Raw genomic sequence first — 20,338 nt, forward strand, 5'->3', positions numbered from 1 at the left:
GTATTGATTAATTTCCAAAACTCCAAAATCTATCCTAAACACATACATAAATAGCTTGAGCACGAAAATTAGATAAAGTTTCATACCTCGATCGACGAAAACAACAGCCGGAGTCGCCGAAAACGACGTCGAAAACTTGAAATTCACAGACCTTTTTGAGCTTGCAGCGGCGTCGTCAATGGCTGATGTGGGTGGGCTTTAGCCCAAACTTGATCGTTGGCCCTGGCCGATCCTTTTTCGATCGTTGTCACTGCTGGCTGTGGCTGGAGCACCAAGATTGTTGGCCTAGGCTTGGTTTCTGCGAAGGGAGAGAGACGAGAGAGAGAGAGAGGGCCCAAAATTTTTCAAAAAAACTAATTTAATACTAAATGGGTAATAAAGGTATTTCATTTAAGTAATTAAACTAAAAAATGTAACAGCTGTCAGTTTTTGGTATTTTTTGGGTGTGTTTCTATATTTTAAATAGTGTATGGTATATTTATAGTTTTATGTCTAGGAATGGATGTTTCACTAATTTTGTATTATTTAAATTCATGCACAAATTCAAATTGTTTTATTATGTCTGCTTCATCACTATCTCTACTAATCCCTCTTGGTTCTAGCCCCCTTTTGGTGTATATATATATATATATATATATATACAGTCCCCTTTTATTGAAGGATCTCTCAAATAAAATTATTTGAGGGACGCCCTTTAGGGTACCCTACAATGTTTCTCAATAATCCAAACTATCTACTTTTTAGGTCTTCATTCATAGATCATCCTTACAAAAAATTAGACAAATCGGAAACCGTTTCGACATCCAATTGTGTCTTACAAAATCAACAAACACGATACTTAAAGAAAGTACTAAAATTTCAATAACTCAATTGAGTGGTCATATGATATCGGATTTAAGTGATTTTTTGTAGAGATGATCTTTGAATGAGTATTTACAAAATACACAGTTTGGATTAGTTAAATACAATTCAGAGTAGGCCCTACAAGGAGTGTCCCTCAAATAAGCTTATTTGAGATATTCTTCAATAGAAGCTCTTCGTATATATATAACAAATGTACAAATTCTCATGCCTGCAGACTACTCTAACTTCCATAATGTCTTCTTCTCTCCGTGCCAAACTTGTCAGCCGTTGACACATTGCTGTACTTGATTGCCCTGCCAGCACATACCATAATACACCTGCCTTGTCGACAGCGAAGTTTACAAATTGTACAAAGCCTGGTCACAAACTCAAATCTTCATAAGTTAACCAAAACTTACTCTTTAAGTTCTTAGTTTTTAGCCACGCTTTTGCATTTGTACAGGGTGTTCAATTTTACCAACTGGGAGTATTCATATACTGCAGAAACTTCAATTTTACTGCATCAAATTAACCCAAAAACTTTCAACTGCATGTCTGATATATGATAAATCTTTGTTATTTAGGAATTTTAGACCAAGCTTCAGATAAACCGACGAATAGAAGTTTTGCAGACTCATGTGGCTACGTTTCCCTAACAAATAAATTGGAATTTATAGTTGTGCCTCGTAAAAAAAATTTACTTATTTGGAGGAATCAAACATTCGTTTAGAAAGAAAAAGATAAATATGTGCAACAATCTTATTTAGTACTAATAAATATCTATGGGTCCACTTTAAATCTTATTTATTACTAATAAATGATATTAACATACCTAATTATTATTATTTTGCCAAAATTAAGAAGAGATAGGGAAAACTCACACATACGGGTACTATGGGGTTTTGAACTCATGATTACTCGGAAGTACTCCAAAGGCCTTGGCCAATCCAACTAACACTTATTTGATACATACCTAATTATTTATTGAAACAAATTTAAAGAGGTTTAGTATGGAAATGAAAGAAAATGTACAATTTTTGTTAGGAAGAAAATGTAAGAACTAGAGATCATCTTGAAGGAAATTGTACGAACTAAAGATCCACTACTCTTCAAAGCATAGATGAGAATGAAGCCACAGTAGAGATGGGGACTCAAGGTGGTTGCCTCACATTTGCACGATGGCCTTTTATGAAGTCACCATGGAAGCACCCTCTTAAACTTACTAATTAGACCCTTGTTTTTAGGTTAGAAAATGTGGGCATTTATATAAATGTTACTATATTGATCGATCATATCATAATGTTGAAAGAAGTACCAAGTTTCAGTTCGACCTTACTTCAAAGATAAAAGAAAAAAAAGCCTATTCCATATGGTAAGAGTTTCAATGATACAAAAATACAAATAGTGGCGGCATAGGAGTTAATGTGTTTATTTTTTTAATACAAGAGATGGTCTAAACTACAAAAAAGAGTTTTTTCAAGCTATTTTATACTCGGTTAGACCCCATTGGCCACACATGTTGTGTGTGTTTTCTTTTTGGTTGGTCTGATAGTGTGTTTAAGTTAATTAATCTTAGTATCTAATAAGAATAATTTGATATCGTTGTCATCTCCATTTTTTCTAGCTCACAAAATTGGAAACTCATTTTGTTTTTTGTTTTTTTTTTTCAATAATAAGAAATTGGGAAAAGATTTTTTATAAATATAAAAATTCAACTAAAAAATTATTCAAGAAAAGAAAGAAAAGAAAAATTCAGAACTTGCTCTGGCGTTTCCGTCAAACAAAAATGCGTAAATGCTCACAAGTCACAACCCTCTCTCTCTCTGAACGAACAGAAAAATTGAGAAGGTGGTGATCAAACCTCAATTAGAGCCATGGCGTCGTCATCGACTGAAGAACAAGGCCAAGAACAGCAGCAACCACAACCACAACAGCAGCAGCAGCAGCAACAACCAGTGAAAGAGTGCGTGCACAAGACGAAGCTCATCCAATTCTTGGGACGTTCGGCGCCTATCGTCCTCCAGAACGACAATGGTCCCTGCCCTCTTCTGGCAATCTGTAATTCATCTCTCTCCCTCTCTCTCGCTCGTTTAGGGTTTCGGTTTCGAATTTTTCTTGCTTTGGAATTTGGATTGATTGGTTGCCAAGAAAGTGGGGGAAATGATTAAGAGATTTGAATTTTGATTCTCAATTTTGTTTTGTTGCGTGTGTTTCTGTCCTAGTGGGAGTTGCAGTTGTGTTTAGTGTAGTCCGAATTGAGATTCGAAAATTCTGTTATTGTTCGTATGCCTTTTTTTGGCAAACAAATATGGAAGAAAGTACCGACTTGATCACTAAATACTCCGAATTATTTTGTTCTTTATTAATTTCTTTGTCTTTAAAAAAAAAAAAATCTAAAATCGGTATTTGATCCTTACAAACGTTGCCTAATCCTGTTTTGTATCTAGACATTGGAGGGTTCTGCTATGAGTTTCCAGTTCATTTCTAGGGTTTTCTGATTGTCAATCTTGCTGTTGAAAATAATAATAATAAAAGAAACCTAAGGAAGTTCAGTTTTGGACCTTAATCAAATATGCATTGTTATGAGGTTTTTGCTAGTTAACATCAGGAATAATTTGAATTATGCTTTTCAACTTTTACAGAACTTTGCAGCTTGACAATTGGGAAAATAGTAAATATAACATAATCTGATCAGCTACTTGGTTTGATGTTTCAATTGAAACAATACTCCATTTGGTTATCAAGCCAAGACGGAATAGCACGGCATTAGTCTTTTGCTTGCTGGGAAATCTGCGGAAATTGAATGAAAAACTTTATGAATCTTAGGTGCCATTGCTATTTGGCTAAAAATTGTTTGTTTCATGAGCTCGGGCCTATGATCAATTACAAAGTTCATGCATACTTGTATGTTATATTTTCTTATGCAAGTTAAGTTGAACGTGAATAACCCTGTGACATGCACATAAGAAAAGACATCCATGCCAATATTAGTGTTTTATTAAGGAAAAGGACTCATGCCTACTTTTATTGGTATGTGTTTGATTTTCTTACAGGTAATGTTCTCTCACTGAGGAACAGCTTGAATTTGAGTCCAGACACGACAGAAGTCTCACAGGAGAAACTGCTTTCGCTCATTGCTGAACGATTAATTGATTCTAACAGTAATATTGATGTAAAAAATAATAATTTGCTGTCATGAGCACTTCTGATTTTCTCTCTTTCTTTGTGTAAATTAAAGTGAACAAGGTTGTTATTGTGTTGTAGAATAAAGATGCAGGATATGTAGAAAATCAACAGCAGAACATTGCTGATGCCATCGATCTACTCCCTCGACTTGCAACAGGCATTGATGTCAACATAAAGTTCAGAAGGTTGTCCTTATTTATTTCGACCTGTAATTTACTGTGATGATCTACTTTGTGAGTTTTAATTTAATTGAAATTTACCTACTGATTGCAGGATAGGTGATTTTGAGTTTACTCCAGAATGTGCCATATTTGACCTGTTAGACATTCCACTATATCATGGTTGGATAGTGGACCCCCAGGTTTGCTCCTTTAGTCCTCAAGCCTTATTTAGCATGAGTAGAGTTACTGAAGCACTAAGTTTGCTTATTGCAAAACTTCTGATGGTTGCTGGTGGTTGATGCTTGATGCTTTTGAGCCTGGTGTAGTAGGCTTGCTACTTGTTACCGTAAATGGTTGTTCTCACATTATATAGTTATCGAGAAAATGGGAAGAGAATTATATAGATTAATCATAAGCCTAACCGGGTTTAAATAGAGTTTAACCATAATGACAGCTTCACTACAAGAAAATAAGTCACAACCATGCTATGCGAAGTAGAAACTACTTTACACCCTAAACAAACTAGGAAAGCAAATCTTCTTAGTTCCTACTTATAATATATTTTTATGCTCCAAGAGTCGCCCTCAAGCTGAGCATGGTTGATAATCATGCCCAACTTGTTATATAATTTGAAAATATAATTAAGAACTTAGAAACGTAAAAGAAACTTAACAAAAAACAATAGTAAATAAATTTGTGTTTGTGCTTCCTTGAATGACCATTTCATGCATGTAAACTAGATTATCATATGCCTCTACAACATAAAGACATCATCTATCTTCATAAGACGACTAAGGTGGGTATCACATGCCTGACTTCTTAATTTTTTTTTTCCATCATGTGCCTATAAAGTGGTTGTCAAGTGTGCCTTTACAATATAAAGATAGCTAATGACAAAGTGGGCTATCACATGCCTCCCCACAAAGATGGGCCCAATTGTTTTGCCTAAACAAGAACACTGTGTATGTATTGCTAAGGTGGTGTCTGGTAGTATTTTCTAGAAGCAATAGGATGGTATTTAGTAGTTAGATCATATAGCACAACATAACTGGAAATAAAACAGCATTTGATCTCTGAGAATTTCTGAAGGGGGAAAACAGCATATAGTTTGACAATTTTATATGCTTTTCCTTTGTTGGTGCATCTCATTTCTGGAGTGGGCAACTTGTTATTGGTACAAAGTATATGCTCTGGTGCTACTTTGATTTTTTTGATGTTGGGAGAATTCATTGATGTTGTCAGCAGGCTACCAGGCTATAATGCATGCATGCTTTATTCACTGGTTTGTAACATTGTATTCTTCCTTTCATCATCTTTTTATTCGAATGTTTTGCCGAGTTATGTGGAAGAATATGCTATCTGGTATTTACTTAATGGCCTTTGGTTTGATATTCAATTTGCTCATGCATGTTTACCAGGATGATGATACCGCTAATGCAATTGGGTCAAAATCCTATAATGCTCTTATGGGGGAGCTTGTTGCACTGGAAACATGGAATATGGAGAGTGAATGTAAGAATACTCCAGAAGAAGATTGCGTTGATTTTGCGGCTGCAACAACTGCAACCCTGGGTGTCCCTTCACCATGCCTTTCTAAAACTAGATCTTTTGATGAGTCTCCACATTCAGCTTCTGATGAACCGAAGGCAAGAAAAGGTGACCTTGAAGAAGAAGCAGAGTTGATAATGGCTTTAAAAATGTCTGAGGGTGAACTGACAACTACAGTTGGTGATCCTCTTGGAGCCACTACTGACAATGCCCCTCCGTTGGTTGGTTCAGATGGAAGTACGCATCCCGAGAATGTTATGCATGTAGATTCTGTAGATAAAACAGAGAAGCACACTGCCGAACACAATAATATTCATCTGTCTGATCTGTCTGTACCAGAAGATTGCAATGCCTCCAGGAATGAGAGTATTAATTTGATATCTTTCGATACTACTCCCGGGCAGACAGCGTGTTCATCACCTTTGGAGACTAATAAGGCAGAAAATATTGATCAGCCAACTTATCTGAAATCACAAGAGCATCTTTCCAATGATCTGGTTGCGAAAAGCACTACAAATGAATCAGTCCAGATTGAAAGTGGTATTTCTTTTTTTCCTGGGAGAGATACTGAGTCCTTGGATGAGAACCATACAGATGTTTCACGAGGAGATGAGAAATTTGAGAGTCAGGCCAAGCTTACAACTGATACTCATGGAAGTCTAGATAAGCAAAATGGGAGCAACATGGCAGAGGCATCTTGCTTATCTGCTCCAAATGTGGGTTTGGATTCATCTAGTGGCAGAGTGCAGCAAACTGATGCATCGGAAACTTTGACATCGAGTGGCGGTGAGCCCATCTATGAAGGAGAGGAGCGCATTCTGGATTCAGGAACTACCGTTTTGCAAGACAAAGAACCTGTATATGAAGGTGAGGTGGTGCTTGCGAATCAAGCTGACAAAAGCCCTTTAGATGCACGGTCCATGGGTGAAATCACTCCACAACAAGGTGAGTACTGTAAGATATCAGAGGGGAGAAATGATTATTTTTGGATCTTGTCGTCATTCCTTTGTAATTTGTTACCTCGTATGCATTCAGTTAATGTTTTTAATATTCTGATATAAAATGTCTCCCATTCCAATTGCAAATTGAGTTCAGGTGAATTGATCAGGAATTTTTTGAAGAACAATGCTAGCCAGTTGACTTTCTATGGGTATGCTGGCTTACTGTTTGAAATTTTTAAGTCCTACATTCAATATGGATTTTGCCATCTTCTCCATTTGTTTATTGTGATTATTTTTTTATTTTTTTTTTCAAAAGCCTTTTCTGCTTACAAGATGGCCTTAAAGAGCGTGAACTCTGCGTTTTCTTCCGCAATAATCACTTCAGCACCATGTTTAAGGTCAGTAGGCTGTGGAAGTTAAATAATCCGTGCTGCTTTCTATTGAACTTCCAAGAACACTTATATCTGGTGGAAAATAAAATTGATCGAAACACATCCTTTTCTTTCCTTTGTAAAGAATATTCAACAGATCTCATTTCATTTGCAGTTCAATGGCGAACTTTATCTTTTGGCTACTGATCAGGGTTACATAAATCAGCCTGATTTGGTGTGGGAAAAGCTAAATGAGGTAAAATCTGTAATTCCTATGTTTTTTTTGTCAAGGATTTTGTTATGCATCAAACTATTTAAAGCTTGGCCACTGGTTTTGATCCCAGTCAAAAGTACATAGAGATGCTGTGTTTTATGTTAATTTATCTTATGGTTGAACCTATGCATTTTGAGGGAAATATCTGAACTTTGTTGATTTCTCCATGTTTGATGGACTATTGGGGTAATCTAGAAGTGGGGATTTTTCTGGTGAACCTGACTGGCCTGACTTGGCTGGTTTTCTGTTTCTTAGCTGAAATGTTAGCTTAAAAAGTTCGTTAGCAATTCCACTATCTTTTGCCTTAGAAATAAATATAAAGATTCCAAATGAAGAGAGATGGTTTCAGAATAGTATGGTGCCTTGATGCTTAAGCTTTTAAACTCGGAACTCCTAGTATTATTCTTATATGCACTTTGTTTAGTATCTGTTTTTGTCTCTTTCTACCCTTCAATATCCTAATTATGGTTCCCTATGATTTTCAGGTCAATGGGGATACATTGTTTATGACAGGCAACTTTAAGGAATTTAAGGTAGAAAGTCATGCAAATGACACTTGGGATGAAAACAATGCTGTCACGACCACTGCGGTATGTAGTACTTTTTTATTATTAATATATTTAGTCTGTTCACAATTGCTTCCAAGATACTAAAATGAAATCAAATGTTTCAGGACTATCTTGCTAGCATCGACAGTGCAGCTCAAGCGGGCTTTGATATGAAGTAATTATTTTAATTTGCTTGTAGTTGCCGATCAGAAGTTGATTTACATTCTGTAGTTTAAAGCCATATGAGAAATGAAGTTTTAGTGATATTACCATTGTTTGAATACTGGGTTACTGTGTGCTGCTTAAGTTACATATATACCTAGCATCCCCTTAGAGGGGTCTTTCTTTTCAAGCAAAGAAAGGACCACATTGTTGGGCCCCACCCCTACAATGTGATCTTGTGATCCAAACCGTCAACTTTTGGATCATATTTCAAGGACCATCCCTGCAAAAATAGCCAAATAAGAAACATTTTTGTCATTTAATTATCATTATGATGATAATAGTGTTTATTGAAAAGTACTAACTGGTTGCACAGTTCTCTCTCTCTCTCTCTCTCTCTCTCTCTCTCTCTCTCTCTCTCTCTGCCATTAGACAAGTGACAACTAGCTAATTAAGATTACGGTTTGGCCATTGAGTTTAAATTTACTAATATTGTAAAAATTTTGTGTTGTGCCAGTTCTGATCTGCAATTGGCAATTGCTCTGCAACAGCAGGAGTTCGATCAACAACCCCAACGACAAAATTCGCAGCAACCATCTATTAGTGGGAATTCAAGGATGGTTACGGGTCCCCAGGTATAATTTTTTTGTTTAATCATTAGTGTTACACCTCAGTTTTTTGCCGATTATATGTTGGGATTTTGTAGCTAGTGGGTTTCATGACTGAACTATGATTCCCAAAAAGGTTCAAGTAATCTGCTAGAGAAATTTCCTTCTTTTTCCTTCTTTTTTTTTAAAGAAAGGAACAGGGGTGAGGAACACAAGAAAAGGAAAACATGGATATTTTCATTTGATAAGGGACTTCTTTGGACTCTGATTTTCTAATTCAGTTTTCTGGTATAAATGGAATGCAATACACTTTCCTAAATTTTTGAAACCAAGTGGATTCAGACAAGGTTAAGCACCTTTGTCCTTGGACTGCAATGATTACCGCTGTTTCTTTCTGAACAAGAGTGGCCTGAATTTTGCCTCTGTAAAAGGATATTTTTCAACTTTGTCTTGTACAGAGTTACCACAATTCCATGCTAACTTTGTCTTGTTCAGAGTTACCGCACAACGGTAATTTGGATATTCCTTTTTAAATATTTCTTTTAGTTGATCGTTTCATAGCATTTTCTGACGTAAAAACATTTGCTTTTTACAATGACAAGTCGACTGACTGCATACTTTTTGGGGGTTTAATTTTCATTTATCTTTGCTTTACAATTGGATCCTGCAATCAATCATAGCAAATGATGGATTTATTTAGATTTTTCTTTATGAAGGACTGCATGTGAATCTAAGAGCAAGCAAATGAAATTTTGCAGGTGACAAGAAGCAATCCCAGAACGCCAACGTCCTCATCTGCAAGACCTGAAGCAAAATCCAAGGAAAAGTGTACTTTGATGTGAATTCCGACAGCAAGCAGTTATAAATGTGTACTGTAAATGGCATGCATCTTGGCCCCGATTTATTTCATGATGTTAATCGACCCAGTCCAGCGTTATTTTTAGATGAAAGTTTTTTTGACTGTAAATAGAGTCGAGTATATAAACAATCTTGCACCGGCCCTCCTCCCAGCCTGGCAGTTGTTCTAACCGGATTGATTTTTCTCAAAGGTTGTAGGAAGTTGAATGAGGTCCCTGTTCTAACTCATTGGAGAGGTTCAGAGAAGTACAGGATTATAGTGATGGGCTCTTGTTCACTAACATTCTGAGCTGATGTAGCATGTTTTCCTATCAATCTTAATGATGTCCACTTCGGCCATACAAGCCCCATTTCGAAAAAAAAAATTCACTCTCCATGCATTTTCATCTTTGCCGCTGCTTACGTTTCTTACATCAATCCTTAGACTTTGAGCATGCATGGATCATAACAACATACCATTTGGCTATTTCGTATGGGTTCTAAACTTCTAAGGGAGCTTCTACTAGAGTTAAAGTGAGGAGGTTATTTGAGGAGACCGATCCGACCGTCAAAACATTTAAAATATTTAAGTCCCATGATTTCTTTACATTTGTTGATGGTGAGATTTGACCTCCTCAAATAACCTCCTCAGTTTAAGCTTTCATTATAACTTTTCCGAAACTTCTAATGTGGCAAAAGTGAAAAACATAAACAGTAATCAAGAGGCATTTAAAAAAAAAAAAAAAAATTAAGTAAACGCCATTCTTGAGTGCTGCCCAGAAAATGTTGCACATACGATTCAGCAAAATACATGTATAGTTTGCTTTTATTTATTTTTACTTTTTCGGTATTGAGCAATGCCACATCATGTTATTATAATTGGATAGTTAAAATTTTAAAATAAATAAATAAAACTTATATGGCCTGTTCGGTGAGCAAAATAGGATTCATAATCCTAGTTAAATGTTTAGTGTCCTAAAACAACCGGAACTGGGTTGCCTAGCATATTTTAGTTAATTTCACACCTGAATCGTGTGTAGTATCAACACATCATTGAATTATTGTTATATTTTCTAATCCAATGTGATCCAACCCACCTCATAATGCAGCCCAATTCCAATCACCAAACATGAGTGACTGTAGTATGAAACAATATGCTTCCCATCAATCATTAGATTAGAGTAATTAATATGCGCTTATTGGATCAGCCAATGTGCATTTGAAAGTGTAATATTTGTCGCTAGTTTTATTACACCAAAAGATATTCTTTGGTGTCACATTTTAATTGATCTTTCGTGAACTTGTGAGCATAAACGTGTCAAAGCCCTTCTCTTCTCTACCCACTACTAGCCTTGGCCACAACATAATTGTGGAAGGTGTGTCAATTTTCTCAAGCTAGAGAGGGCCCCAACTAACAATGAAGCCAATTTGTTCCTCGTAGGATCCACATCCCATCAACCAACCAATGGGCAACCCTGAAAATTCTTAATCACATTAGTCCTCAGTCTACGTCATCAACAGTGATCTTAACCCTAAAAACTACAATTCTCGAATCATTCCCGAACACAGGTGTAGGTAATTATTGACCGTTGATATATATAGTATTTACAATGTCGGTAATTCTTGATTGTTGATACAATCAATGGGCAACCATGAAAATTCTTAATCACATTAGTCCTCTGTCTAAGACATCAAAAGAGATCCTAATCCTAAAAACCACAATGCTATGATTATTACCAAACACACGTGTAGGTAATTCTTGACCGTTAATACATATAGCATCTATATTGCGCAAATAGTCAAAACTTATCTCCGCACAAAGATGTGACATTTTCCTAGCATCTTTCAACTTAAAATTTATCGTCAAAATTAATATGCCACAACAATAAATTTCATTATCCATGCATGTATATAATGATTCTTTGGTTAATTGAAGATGATTAGCCAGTGGATTGACTTTGGGAGCAATTTTGGCTGAATCACCGAAGACAGACACTGAAAAAGATCATCAGGGGAAAAAGAAAAAGAAAAGGTCAAGCATGTTGGGGGGACCAATTGATAGCGACCACACCCGATCATCTCTCTCTCTCAAGTTTTGTTCTGGTCTGGCAGGACCACACTTTTTCTTATACATCTCTCTGTCACTCTGTTTTTATTTTTATTTTTTAATTTAATAAAATAATTTTATAGGAAAGATTGTGGACCACTCTAATCTTCAAATCCCAATAGGATAGTATATAGTGTAGGAGATAAGAAGACGACAAAGTTACAGCTGTGAATGTTGAACCCACTACTACTTCTTTGCCCACCACCGTTTACCACTAATGCCAACGACGATGCAAAAAAGAAGAAGAAAGAAATAAAAGAAAGACGGTAGAGAGTGATCAGTTTTTCCTTGACTTTCAAGTTATCAAACCTGCCTTCATACAGGTTCGTTCATGTTGCAAAAAAGTGGCTTGAATTAGAGCTATATTTGTCATTCCGTGTGAACGGATAAAGAGTCATCAATTGATATGTAAAGAATTTGAACATGTATAGATAGGTTGACGATTTTCGGAAAATTTGTATACTTATTTGACAATATAAATACAAAATTAGAGAAATATCAACATGTTTGGTTAATGAGTAGATTCGTGGTTAGACTGACCAACCAACTTTTCTCTCCTTTTATTTTCTCCCCCTCGTTTTCTCTCATTTTCTCAAATATCAAATCTCAGCTATTTGACTTGATTTAAACAGAATCCAATGGTTTGTTCATTAGTTTTTATGTGTGCAAAAAGAATTGTAAAATTAATACATTCAATTAGATGTTGATGTTAATACACGACTCCCATTTATTTTTCCTTTCGGATTCTTGTGGAACACATGATTGAAACGATTGAAGGTGCTTCGTAGCATCATCTATCTTGTGATGCAATATGAGGTTGGTACAACTTATTCAAACCATTTATTTATATAAAATTCTTATTAATACTTTTAAATTGTTCATTGATAATGATCTTGAAGCTATAAATTTTATTTTTTTTCATTTATTTGCATTAACACAGAAAAAAATAGTTTGTGATGCATGCATGCATATATGCATTTTCATAATTCTTTTAAATAAATGTTTTACTTTAAAAATGAGGGATATTGAAAGCACTTTGGATTTTTTTTTTCTTTTAGTACAAGCAATTGGGGGAGGCGGCTTAGGGGTTTCGAACCTCTATCCACATTGGTGAAGGTGAAAGAACTCAACCAACTGAGTTATACTCCATTAACAAAGCACGTTAAATTCTTAGGAAATGAATAAGAAAGTGCTGGCGATACAAATGTTTTAATTTTCTCTAAAATTTGTTACATAAAGTTTTTTATATTACAAAATGACTAGGAATGAGTGGTTGGTTGAAAGGCTTTACATATAGATAAAATGCTTCCTTGCTACCTACGCAAAATTCACACGTAAAACAAAAGGAACATAGGAAGAATATTTATATTGTTAGTGTTGCAGGTTCTATTCTTGAGTTATGCAAATCCCTCCCCAACAATTGTTTTTCTTGTGTGGGACCCATATTGTTCCTCATAATGCCCCGATCACCACCACTTAGGACACATCAAACATATTCCTAAAGACATATCCTAAATGCTTAATAAACATAGGTTTTATTTTATATATAGGTATAATTTTGAGATTTATATGTGAAATGAAGCTAGAAGGTCCTAGAGATATTATATTTTAACATGTATTTTATATTATTTTTCAGGAAAAAAAATCAATTATTGTTTTTAAATTTGGTGCAAATTCATGCATCCCTCCAACCAAAAGGGGAAAAAATAAAATTGGCATCCTCAACCACCGAAGAAAAAAAAACGCACACAAGCATGGACATACTCTCCAAATGAAGGCAACCATACCATATCGAACGGGCGGGAATCCATTTTGTGGGCCCAGTAGTTTTGTGCCACGTAGATCTCTGTATAACAGTTGGTTTGGTTTGGTGGTGGGTCATTTTGTTTCCCAACAAACGGGTGCCTTTAGTTTTTCTTCAATTCTTTTTGTCCCAACAATAATAAAAATATTTGACAAAATGTGAAAAATAATATTAATAATAATAATCAAATTGGTATTGAAAAGCATAATACACCAGCCAAAGGAGACGGCAACAGTGACAGCTCAACCCTCAGCCGACTTTCTTAAATAACAAAACATATACAAAATGTAAGGGTTTGGTACCAAAAATACGGTGCCAATATTTTGATTAATGGAGCGCCCTACCTATGTGGTTGGGTGACCATTACGTTGACGTATTTGCGGTAATTCACAATGCATTATAACAGTCAAGAATTATTTACATGCGCGTTGATAAAATGACTTCTTGATTCTGTTTAATGCTGTACTACAATAGTCGTCAACACGCACATAAGTGAGTTTTAACCGTTAATACATATGTGGTAAGTTTACACTACGATGCTGGAAGCTTTACATATATGGCTGGAATTGAGTATCATATATTGATATGCTTATTTATTATTTATCCACCCTGACCCTTAAAAAAGTGTATAAAGTAATTGTTATACAACTTTATACAGTGTGGCCACAAGAGCCATAGCTAGAAAGCTAGATACATGTAGATAGACTGTAGTGTTAGTCGACAATGAATTCATATTGGAAGGAGTGCTCCATTTATGAGACTGTGAAGTGTCCAAATCAGGTCTTTAAATAGATGGTTGAAGTCTAATTTGTCATTTTAGAAGGGAAAAAAGAATCCATATTTTTCTGCTGATAACCCAAGAATTATTGCATACCTAATCAAAATTCATTCCTGATATACCAAGATTGATTAGAATTAAATACTTAACCTCCCCTAGCAAAACCCTTTTTCTCTGAGTAAGCTTTAAGTTGAATTAGGACCCCAGAAAAACAAAAAATCAGGGGAAATTATAAAAACAAAGAGAAAACAGAAAAGAAATAAGCAATCAAATTGTCAGGCCACAGAAGCAAGCAGCTTTATCTTGTTTCTTTTTATGAGCTCCCTTCCAACCGCTTTCATGGTAATGATTCATTCTATTGCCCCCTGTTTCTATTTTCATCCCTCAGTCAGTCCCTCTCTAAGCTAAGAACTCATTTCTCAAGAGGCATCAAAACCAAAACAAAACAAAACCATTGAAAACCTCACAAAAAGCTTTCAAATTTTCCTTTCTCTATCTCTGTGTATGTAAAATCTTTGTTTTTCTCAGACGTGGTGCAGAAAGTTGTGTGTCTCAGATCCCGATATGCGGCTCTCCATGGCATCTTCCTTACACCATTAACGATAAAACTGTCAAAGCTATCAAGTTTGCAACTTTCTCTCCTTCTCTCTCTCCCTTTCTCTCTCTCTCTCTCTCTCTCTCTCTCTCTCACACTGGCATACACCATAATGGCATAAAAATCCATTCTCAAACACAAGGGGTCTCTACTTTCTTTGTGGTCCTCAAAACCCAACTCTCACTTACCCTTTTGAAATCACAGCTTCCCTACAAAACCCATTTCTCCAAATCACAAACTGGTTTAAATTTAGCCCTCTAAAAAATGCAAGAATCTGGTTTGGGCATGATGGGTGGTGGAGGTTTAAGCAGCGGCGATGCTCATCATGAGCACCATAATCGCCAACTCAAGGCTGAGATAGCCACACACCCTCTCTATGAGCAGCTTCTGTCTGCTCACGTGTCATGCCTCCGAGTGGCCACGCCAATCGATCAGCTGCCACTCATAGACGCGCAGCTCTCTCAGTCACACCATCTGCTGCGCTCATATGCCTCTCAGCAGCAGCATGGCCACTCAGTCTCTCCCCATGAGCGCCAAGAGCTTGATAACTTCTTGGTTAGTCTTTTTATTTATTAATAAATTTTAGGTAATTTACTCTTGTATTGACTTTTATTATGTGTGGGGTTCGATTCTGCAGGCACAATATTTGATCGTTCTGTGCTCTTTCAAAGAACAACTTCAGCAACATGTTAGAGTCCATGCCGTGGAAGCTGTCATGGCCTGCCGTGAAATTGAAAGCAACTTGCAGGCTCTCACTGGTATATGCTCCATCTCATCTGAAAAGAACTTCACCTTTCTTACTGTAGATTTTAATAATTTTATTTCGTACTTTTATTATATACCATATACCATATTTCGTGTTTGACATGAATATCTAAGCATTGTCATCACACCTGGTGCATTAGAACTGTTAATATTTGTTTATTTTAGTCATTAGGGATGAAATTGCTTGTGTTTTAATGCGTTTGGTAGGCATAAAGGATAAGAACGGCCAGCTATGTTGGGGTTCTGGAAGTTTGAGTACTGTCCTTGAAAGAAGTGGGTAGGGTCTACAAGAAAAATAATCAAAGATTAGAGTTGGGCAGCGGTTGGTTAATAGATTCAAACTCAGTGAAGGTCCTGAGGGAGGAGAGGGTGCACCCTAATAAGTCTCCGTGACCAACTAATAAAATTGCAGGAGATTATATTTTTTTAAAGACATTTCTTATTGAGAAGGTCGATGACATACTAAACTCACACACACATAACACAGATGGATGCTAGAACTTGAACTCATAATCTTTCCTGAGAGTAGTATTTGCTCTAAATTACTACACTAGTAAGTCATTTGCGGTAGCAAAATATTAATAGGTTCAAGAATACATTTAATTCTGATGATTGCAGTCATTATTATTATTGTTTTTTTTTTCTTTGGGAAATAGAATGCACGAACTTGTTTGTTGGCTTATCCATATCTTGGAAGTTTGGTGAGTTGGTGACTTGGTGATTTGGTGGTGGAGTATAACTAAGTGCATGTAACCACTCATATCATTTATGAATGATAAATGATTATGTGAGGGTTGGATTGATTGGGGTCTGCTAGCTAGCTGCTAGCTGAAACAGGTACAAGGTCTTTTCACTATATTAAAATACCAAAATAATAAAATTAAGAATTGTGAAACTTCAATAAATAAATTAATGATATGAAAAAGGCCTCATTATTATTATTATTATTTTTTGTGTGGATTTATATCCTCATTAATTGGTTGTTAGGGTTAGAGACACCGAACAAAAAAGAATAATACAAATTAATAAAGAAAAGACACTTAACTTGTAGTTCAAGTGTTTAAGAGTATTCATCATACATTTGAGTTCTTTATGTTCCATTTCTGGTCTCTTAGTATATACAGAAAATGTTGGATAAGAGTATTGATAGAGACATCAAAATAAATATTAAAAAGTTGGACAAGAGTATTGCTAGAGACATCATCTCCTTGCCACGTTATTTTTGTAACTAAAATTTGAAAAAACTTATGGTGACTTGGTTAAGTAATTGCTTGTTTACTAAAAACAAGCCAACTTTAAACTTGTTGCCAAATATAAAAGGTGGAGATTGATTTTACTAAACCATATGGTTATTGGTAGCATATTATCTAATTGTGGCTTGTATTTTTTTCCCTAAGCTAAAGTAGTAGGTAGAACTTAGCATGGTCTCGTAAGACTTGTACGTGAACTTCAAGTGGCATTCATACCAAATTTTGCCTAGTATTTTTGTTTTCTTGAACAATTTTGACTAGTATTTTGTTTTCTATCCAAGCAAAAAAGAGTGAATGAAAAAAGAAAATAAAAAAACAAAGAGAAAGGGAAAGAGTTGTGCTTGACATCAAGGTAAAGAAAGAGACAAATTAGTGCCAAACGCAGAGAAAGGACAAAATATTAGTGTAATATACCAAATTAACGAGTATATTATATTTGTTTAAAACAATTTGGATATAGGTTTGCTGGATTCAAATTTTATTAGTTATAAGGTGCAACCGACAACGCCCCCCAAAAAAAAGTGAACCCTAACCCATATGGATCATAGTGGTTGTTGTTCTTTGTTCAATTCTTGCCATGCATGCGTAGACCTGATATTTAATTCCTTTTCTTTTCTCTTGTATTATTTGTCACAAATATGAGGTGATTGAAAAAGACCTATAATACCTTAACACATTAATGGTCATTTTCCTTTTGTTTTATAGGTAATTAGGATGAGAGTCTTGTTTTTTTCTTCCCAAGGTTCAAATATTTTAAAAATGCTCGTGACAGTGCTTTCTGAATACCATAAATATTTAACTGTTAATGTGAGATTAATTTGTAAAACAAAATTATATAATAAAATGGCACCAATGTGTGAGTAAATCCCCCTCCCCCTTCCTACTTTTGAACAAAATAAAATAAAATTGTTGCATATAGTCCCAGCTCACCAGTCAGTTTGTATAAGAGTTATTTTTGTACAATTTTATAATAGGGAAATTGAGTAACAAGTAAATACTTTGTGTACATGTTGTGATACAAAGCAAAATAGAATGGAAAATTAAGCTGAAGTAGAGGAAGGCATTCAGTTGTGTCATTTCCTTGCCAATACAAAGTAGAATTAGTAGCTGAGTTTGAAGGCTTAATTTCCTCTGTTTCATCTTTTCAGGAGTAAGTCTGGGTGAAGGTTCAGGTGCAACAATGTCAGATGATGAAGATGACATGCAGATGGATTTCTCTTTGGATCAATCCGGCGGCGACGGGCATGACATGATGGGATTTGGCCCCCTACTCCCAACTGAATCGGAACGGTCGCTAATGGAAAGAGTTCGCCAGGAATTGAAGATTGAGCTGAAGCAGGTAAATATTGCACATACATAAAAGTTACATAATTGCTGAAGTTATAATGAATGCTAATTCTACTACATTTTGGTTTTGGGATGCAAATGAGCTTACTGTTGCCTAAAAATATACCAAGCTGTTGGTAGACATTGCTGCTATGTGACAGTATAACCATAACAAACTTACACTGTTTAAATTTACAGGGCTTTAAGTCAAGAATTGAAGATGTGAGGGAGGAGATTTTAAGAAAAAGAAGGGCAGGCAAACTTCCTGGTGACACAACTACAGTGTTGAAGAATTGGTGGCAGCAACACTCAAAGTGGCCCTACCCAACTGTAAACAAACAACTTCACCATTCATTTATGATTTTGTTGCACTTTAGAGACAAAATAGGAAATATATAAAAATAAGTTGCTGTGGTAACAAGATCTCTACCTCCAGCTCTGTTTACTGCTTCTACAATTTATTGATATTTGTGATGACATTAACAATGAAAGCTGCATATAATATATATACAGGAAGATGACAAGGCAAAACTTGTGGAGGAAACAGGGCTGCAGCTCAAGCAAATAAACAACTGGTTCATCAATCAAAGGAAGCGCAACTGGCACAGCAACTCTCAATCAGTGACCTCTTTAAAGTCGAAGCGCAAAAGATAGACGAACTGATCGATCTTGTTTGTTAACTGGAGAAACAGTAAATGATGAACTCACGTTTATGTCTGATTTATGGCTGTTTTGTGACCTTGGCGGAGTATACATAGGATCTACCCGATACTTTTGAAAGGCATTGAAGGGATATTAGATGTTTGCAAAACTCAGCTACAGACAGTAACAACTGGCCAACTAATAGCTTACCATGTGGGGTTGTATAAATTCATGTTTTCAATAGGGTAATGGTACTTGATTGATCTTTATGTATCATATTTCATTTACTTCTGAGTTGCTTCCCATTACCACTTACAAATGTAGACTGGTTGATCTATTGCTGTAAAATTGTTGCAACATTTCTAACAACATTTTGAATTTCACAAGTATAAATGCTCTGTTGAATTATTTGCAGCATGGCTCCCAACACCAAGCCTTGAATTGGGTTGTCAGCTACAACTTGCCAGATTATCTGACTGCATATACAGAAAGATGTTCACAAACTGAAAAAAGGGCAGCATTGCCTAGTAAATAAAAAACTAATGAATGTGTTCTCATAAAATAGACAGTAGCTCTATAAACAATGTATGCCGTCGCACATTCTTTGATCACGTGACCAGAATGCGAGAAGAGGGACGTGCATAAACCCGTTCAAGATTTCTCCTCTACTTATGCTTCAAACCTAAAAAGTTACAGAACTCACATTCTGCCAGTTGGAATTTGGAAGTGTGATGTATTGAATTCAAAAGCTATTACAACAAAACAAAATTTGAGCACTGCAAGTAAATTTCATTTGAAGCACTTCTATTATACAACATATATGCGCATACGCATGTACTCACTGCAATTTTAAAGCCAGTAAAATTGCTTCATATTTTGTGATCCGTAAGATCACCAAAAGAGATCAAGATATCTTTATATTTTCTTCTCTTTATAAGTTGCAACTTGCAAGATAAGAGTTCATTTAAAATGCGAAAAAGAGGACAACTAGTGCTCCACTAATCTTGTACAAGATAACAAGCACTCTGCACAAAAGTTAAGCATCAAAACTTAATAAATGAAGAAGCAATATGCACCAAAAGCTTAGCTAGAAGATGATCGAGAATTATGTATGGTGTTATATGATGGAGAAGCTTGTATTATGCATTGCATACTTCTATGAAAATCTGGAATGACTATTTCCATAAAAATTGAAGACCAAGGAACTAATCCTATTCACCAAATATTTGTTAGCAATTTGTGCGGGATCAAATTGCCTCACATCATATAAGTGACTGTTCAATATATTTAGTTATGTATGTCAAAATTTCATTGAAGATGGTAATGTTAACGTTATATGGAGAGTCGAAATACGTAACATGAACTACATTATTATTATTATTATTTTAGTGCAAACGAACGATTAGGAGAGGGGGTTTACACACAAACATTCCGGTGGCTGGGGGATTCAAAAGACATTAATTCTTAAAACAAAAGCAAGCATAAGGTGCATGGTATGTACTATTCCATTTGGGATGTAAACTTTTTCTTATCTTTTTTTAAGGTTCTGAGTGCTACGTACCTACCTTTAAAACGTTTTAAGGCCTTATGTC

General features: G+C 35.6%; 2 protein-coding genes across 3 annotated transcripts; both read left to right on the forward strand.

The window, feature by feature from the left end:
• The first annotated feature begins 2,572 nt into the window (after positions 1-2,572).
• On the forward strand, positions 2,573-9,781 carry LOC103337380 (FAM63A-like protein (DUF544)). 2 transcript variants are annotated; one of them, XM_008240535.2, is made up of 12 exons: positions 2,573-2,901; positions 3,897-4,015; positions 4,108-4,214; positions 4,303-4,390; positions 5,609-6,683; positions 6,834-6,888; positions 6,996-7,077; positions 7,226-7,306; positions 7,810-7,914; positions 7,998-8,047; positions 8,552-8,669; positions 9,401-9,781. In XM_008240535.2, the coding sequence occupies exons 1-12, from the start codon at positions 2,718-2,720 to the stop codon at positions 9,482-9,484; spliced, it is 2,148 nt and encodes a 715-aa protein (XP_008238757.2). In that variant the 5' UTR covers positions 2,573-2,717; the 3' UTR covers positions 9,485-9,781. The 2 variants fall into 2 exon arrangements, with proteins under 2 accessions (XP_008238757.2, XP_088897200.1); XM_089041074.1 differs by lacking the exons at positions 2,573-2,901; positions 3,897-4,015; positions 4,108-4,214; positions 4,303-4,390 and adding an exon at positions 5,295-5,472.
• A 4,608-nt stretch (positions 9,782-14,389) lies between these two features.
• KNAT7 (homeobox knotted-like protein) lies at positions 14,390-19,115 on the forward strand. Its single transcript, XM_008240536.2, has 5 exons — positions 14,390-15,318; positions 15,401-15,521; positions 17,927-18,117; positions 18,303-18,434; positions 18,618-19,115. Exons 1-5 carry the CDS (start codon positions 15,028-15,030, stop codon positions 18,756-18,758), a joined length of 876 nt encoding a protein of 291 aa, XP_008238758.1. The 5' UTR covers positions 14,390-15,027; the 3' UTR covers positions 18,759-19,115.
• The last annotated feature ends 1,223 nt before the right edge of the window (positions 19,116-20,338 follow it).

The sequence above is a fragment of the Prunus mume genome, linkage group LG7 (genome assembly GCF_029339155.1).
Source record: "Prunus mume cultivar Tortuosa linkage group LG7, ASM2933915v1, whole genome shotgun sequence".
NCBI lineage: Eukaryota > Viridiplantae > Streptophyta > Magnoliopsida > Rosales > Rosaceae > Prunus > Prunus mume.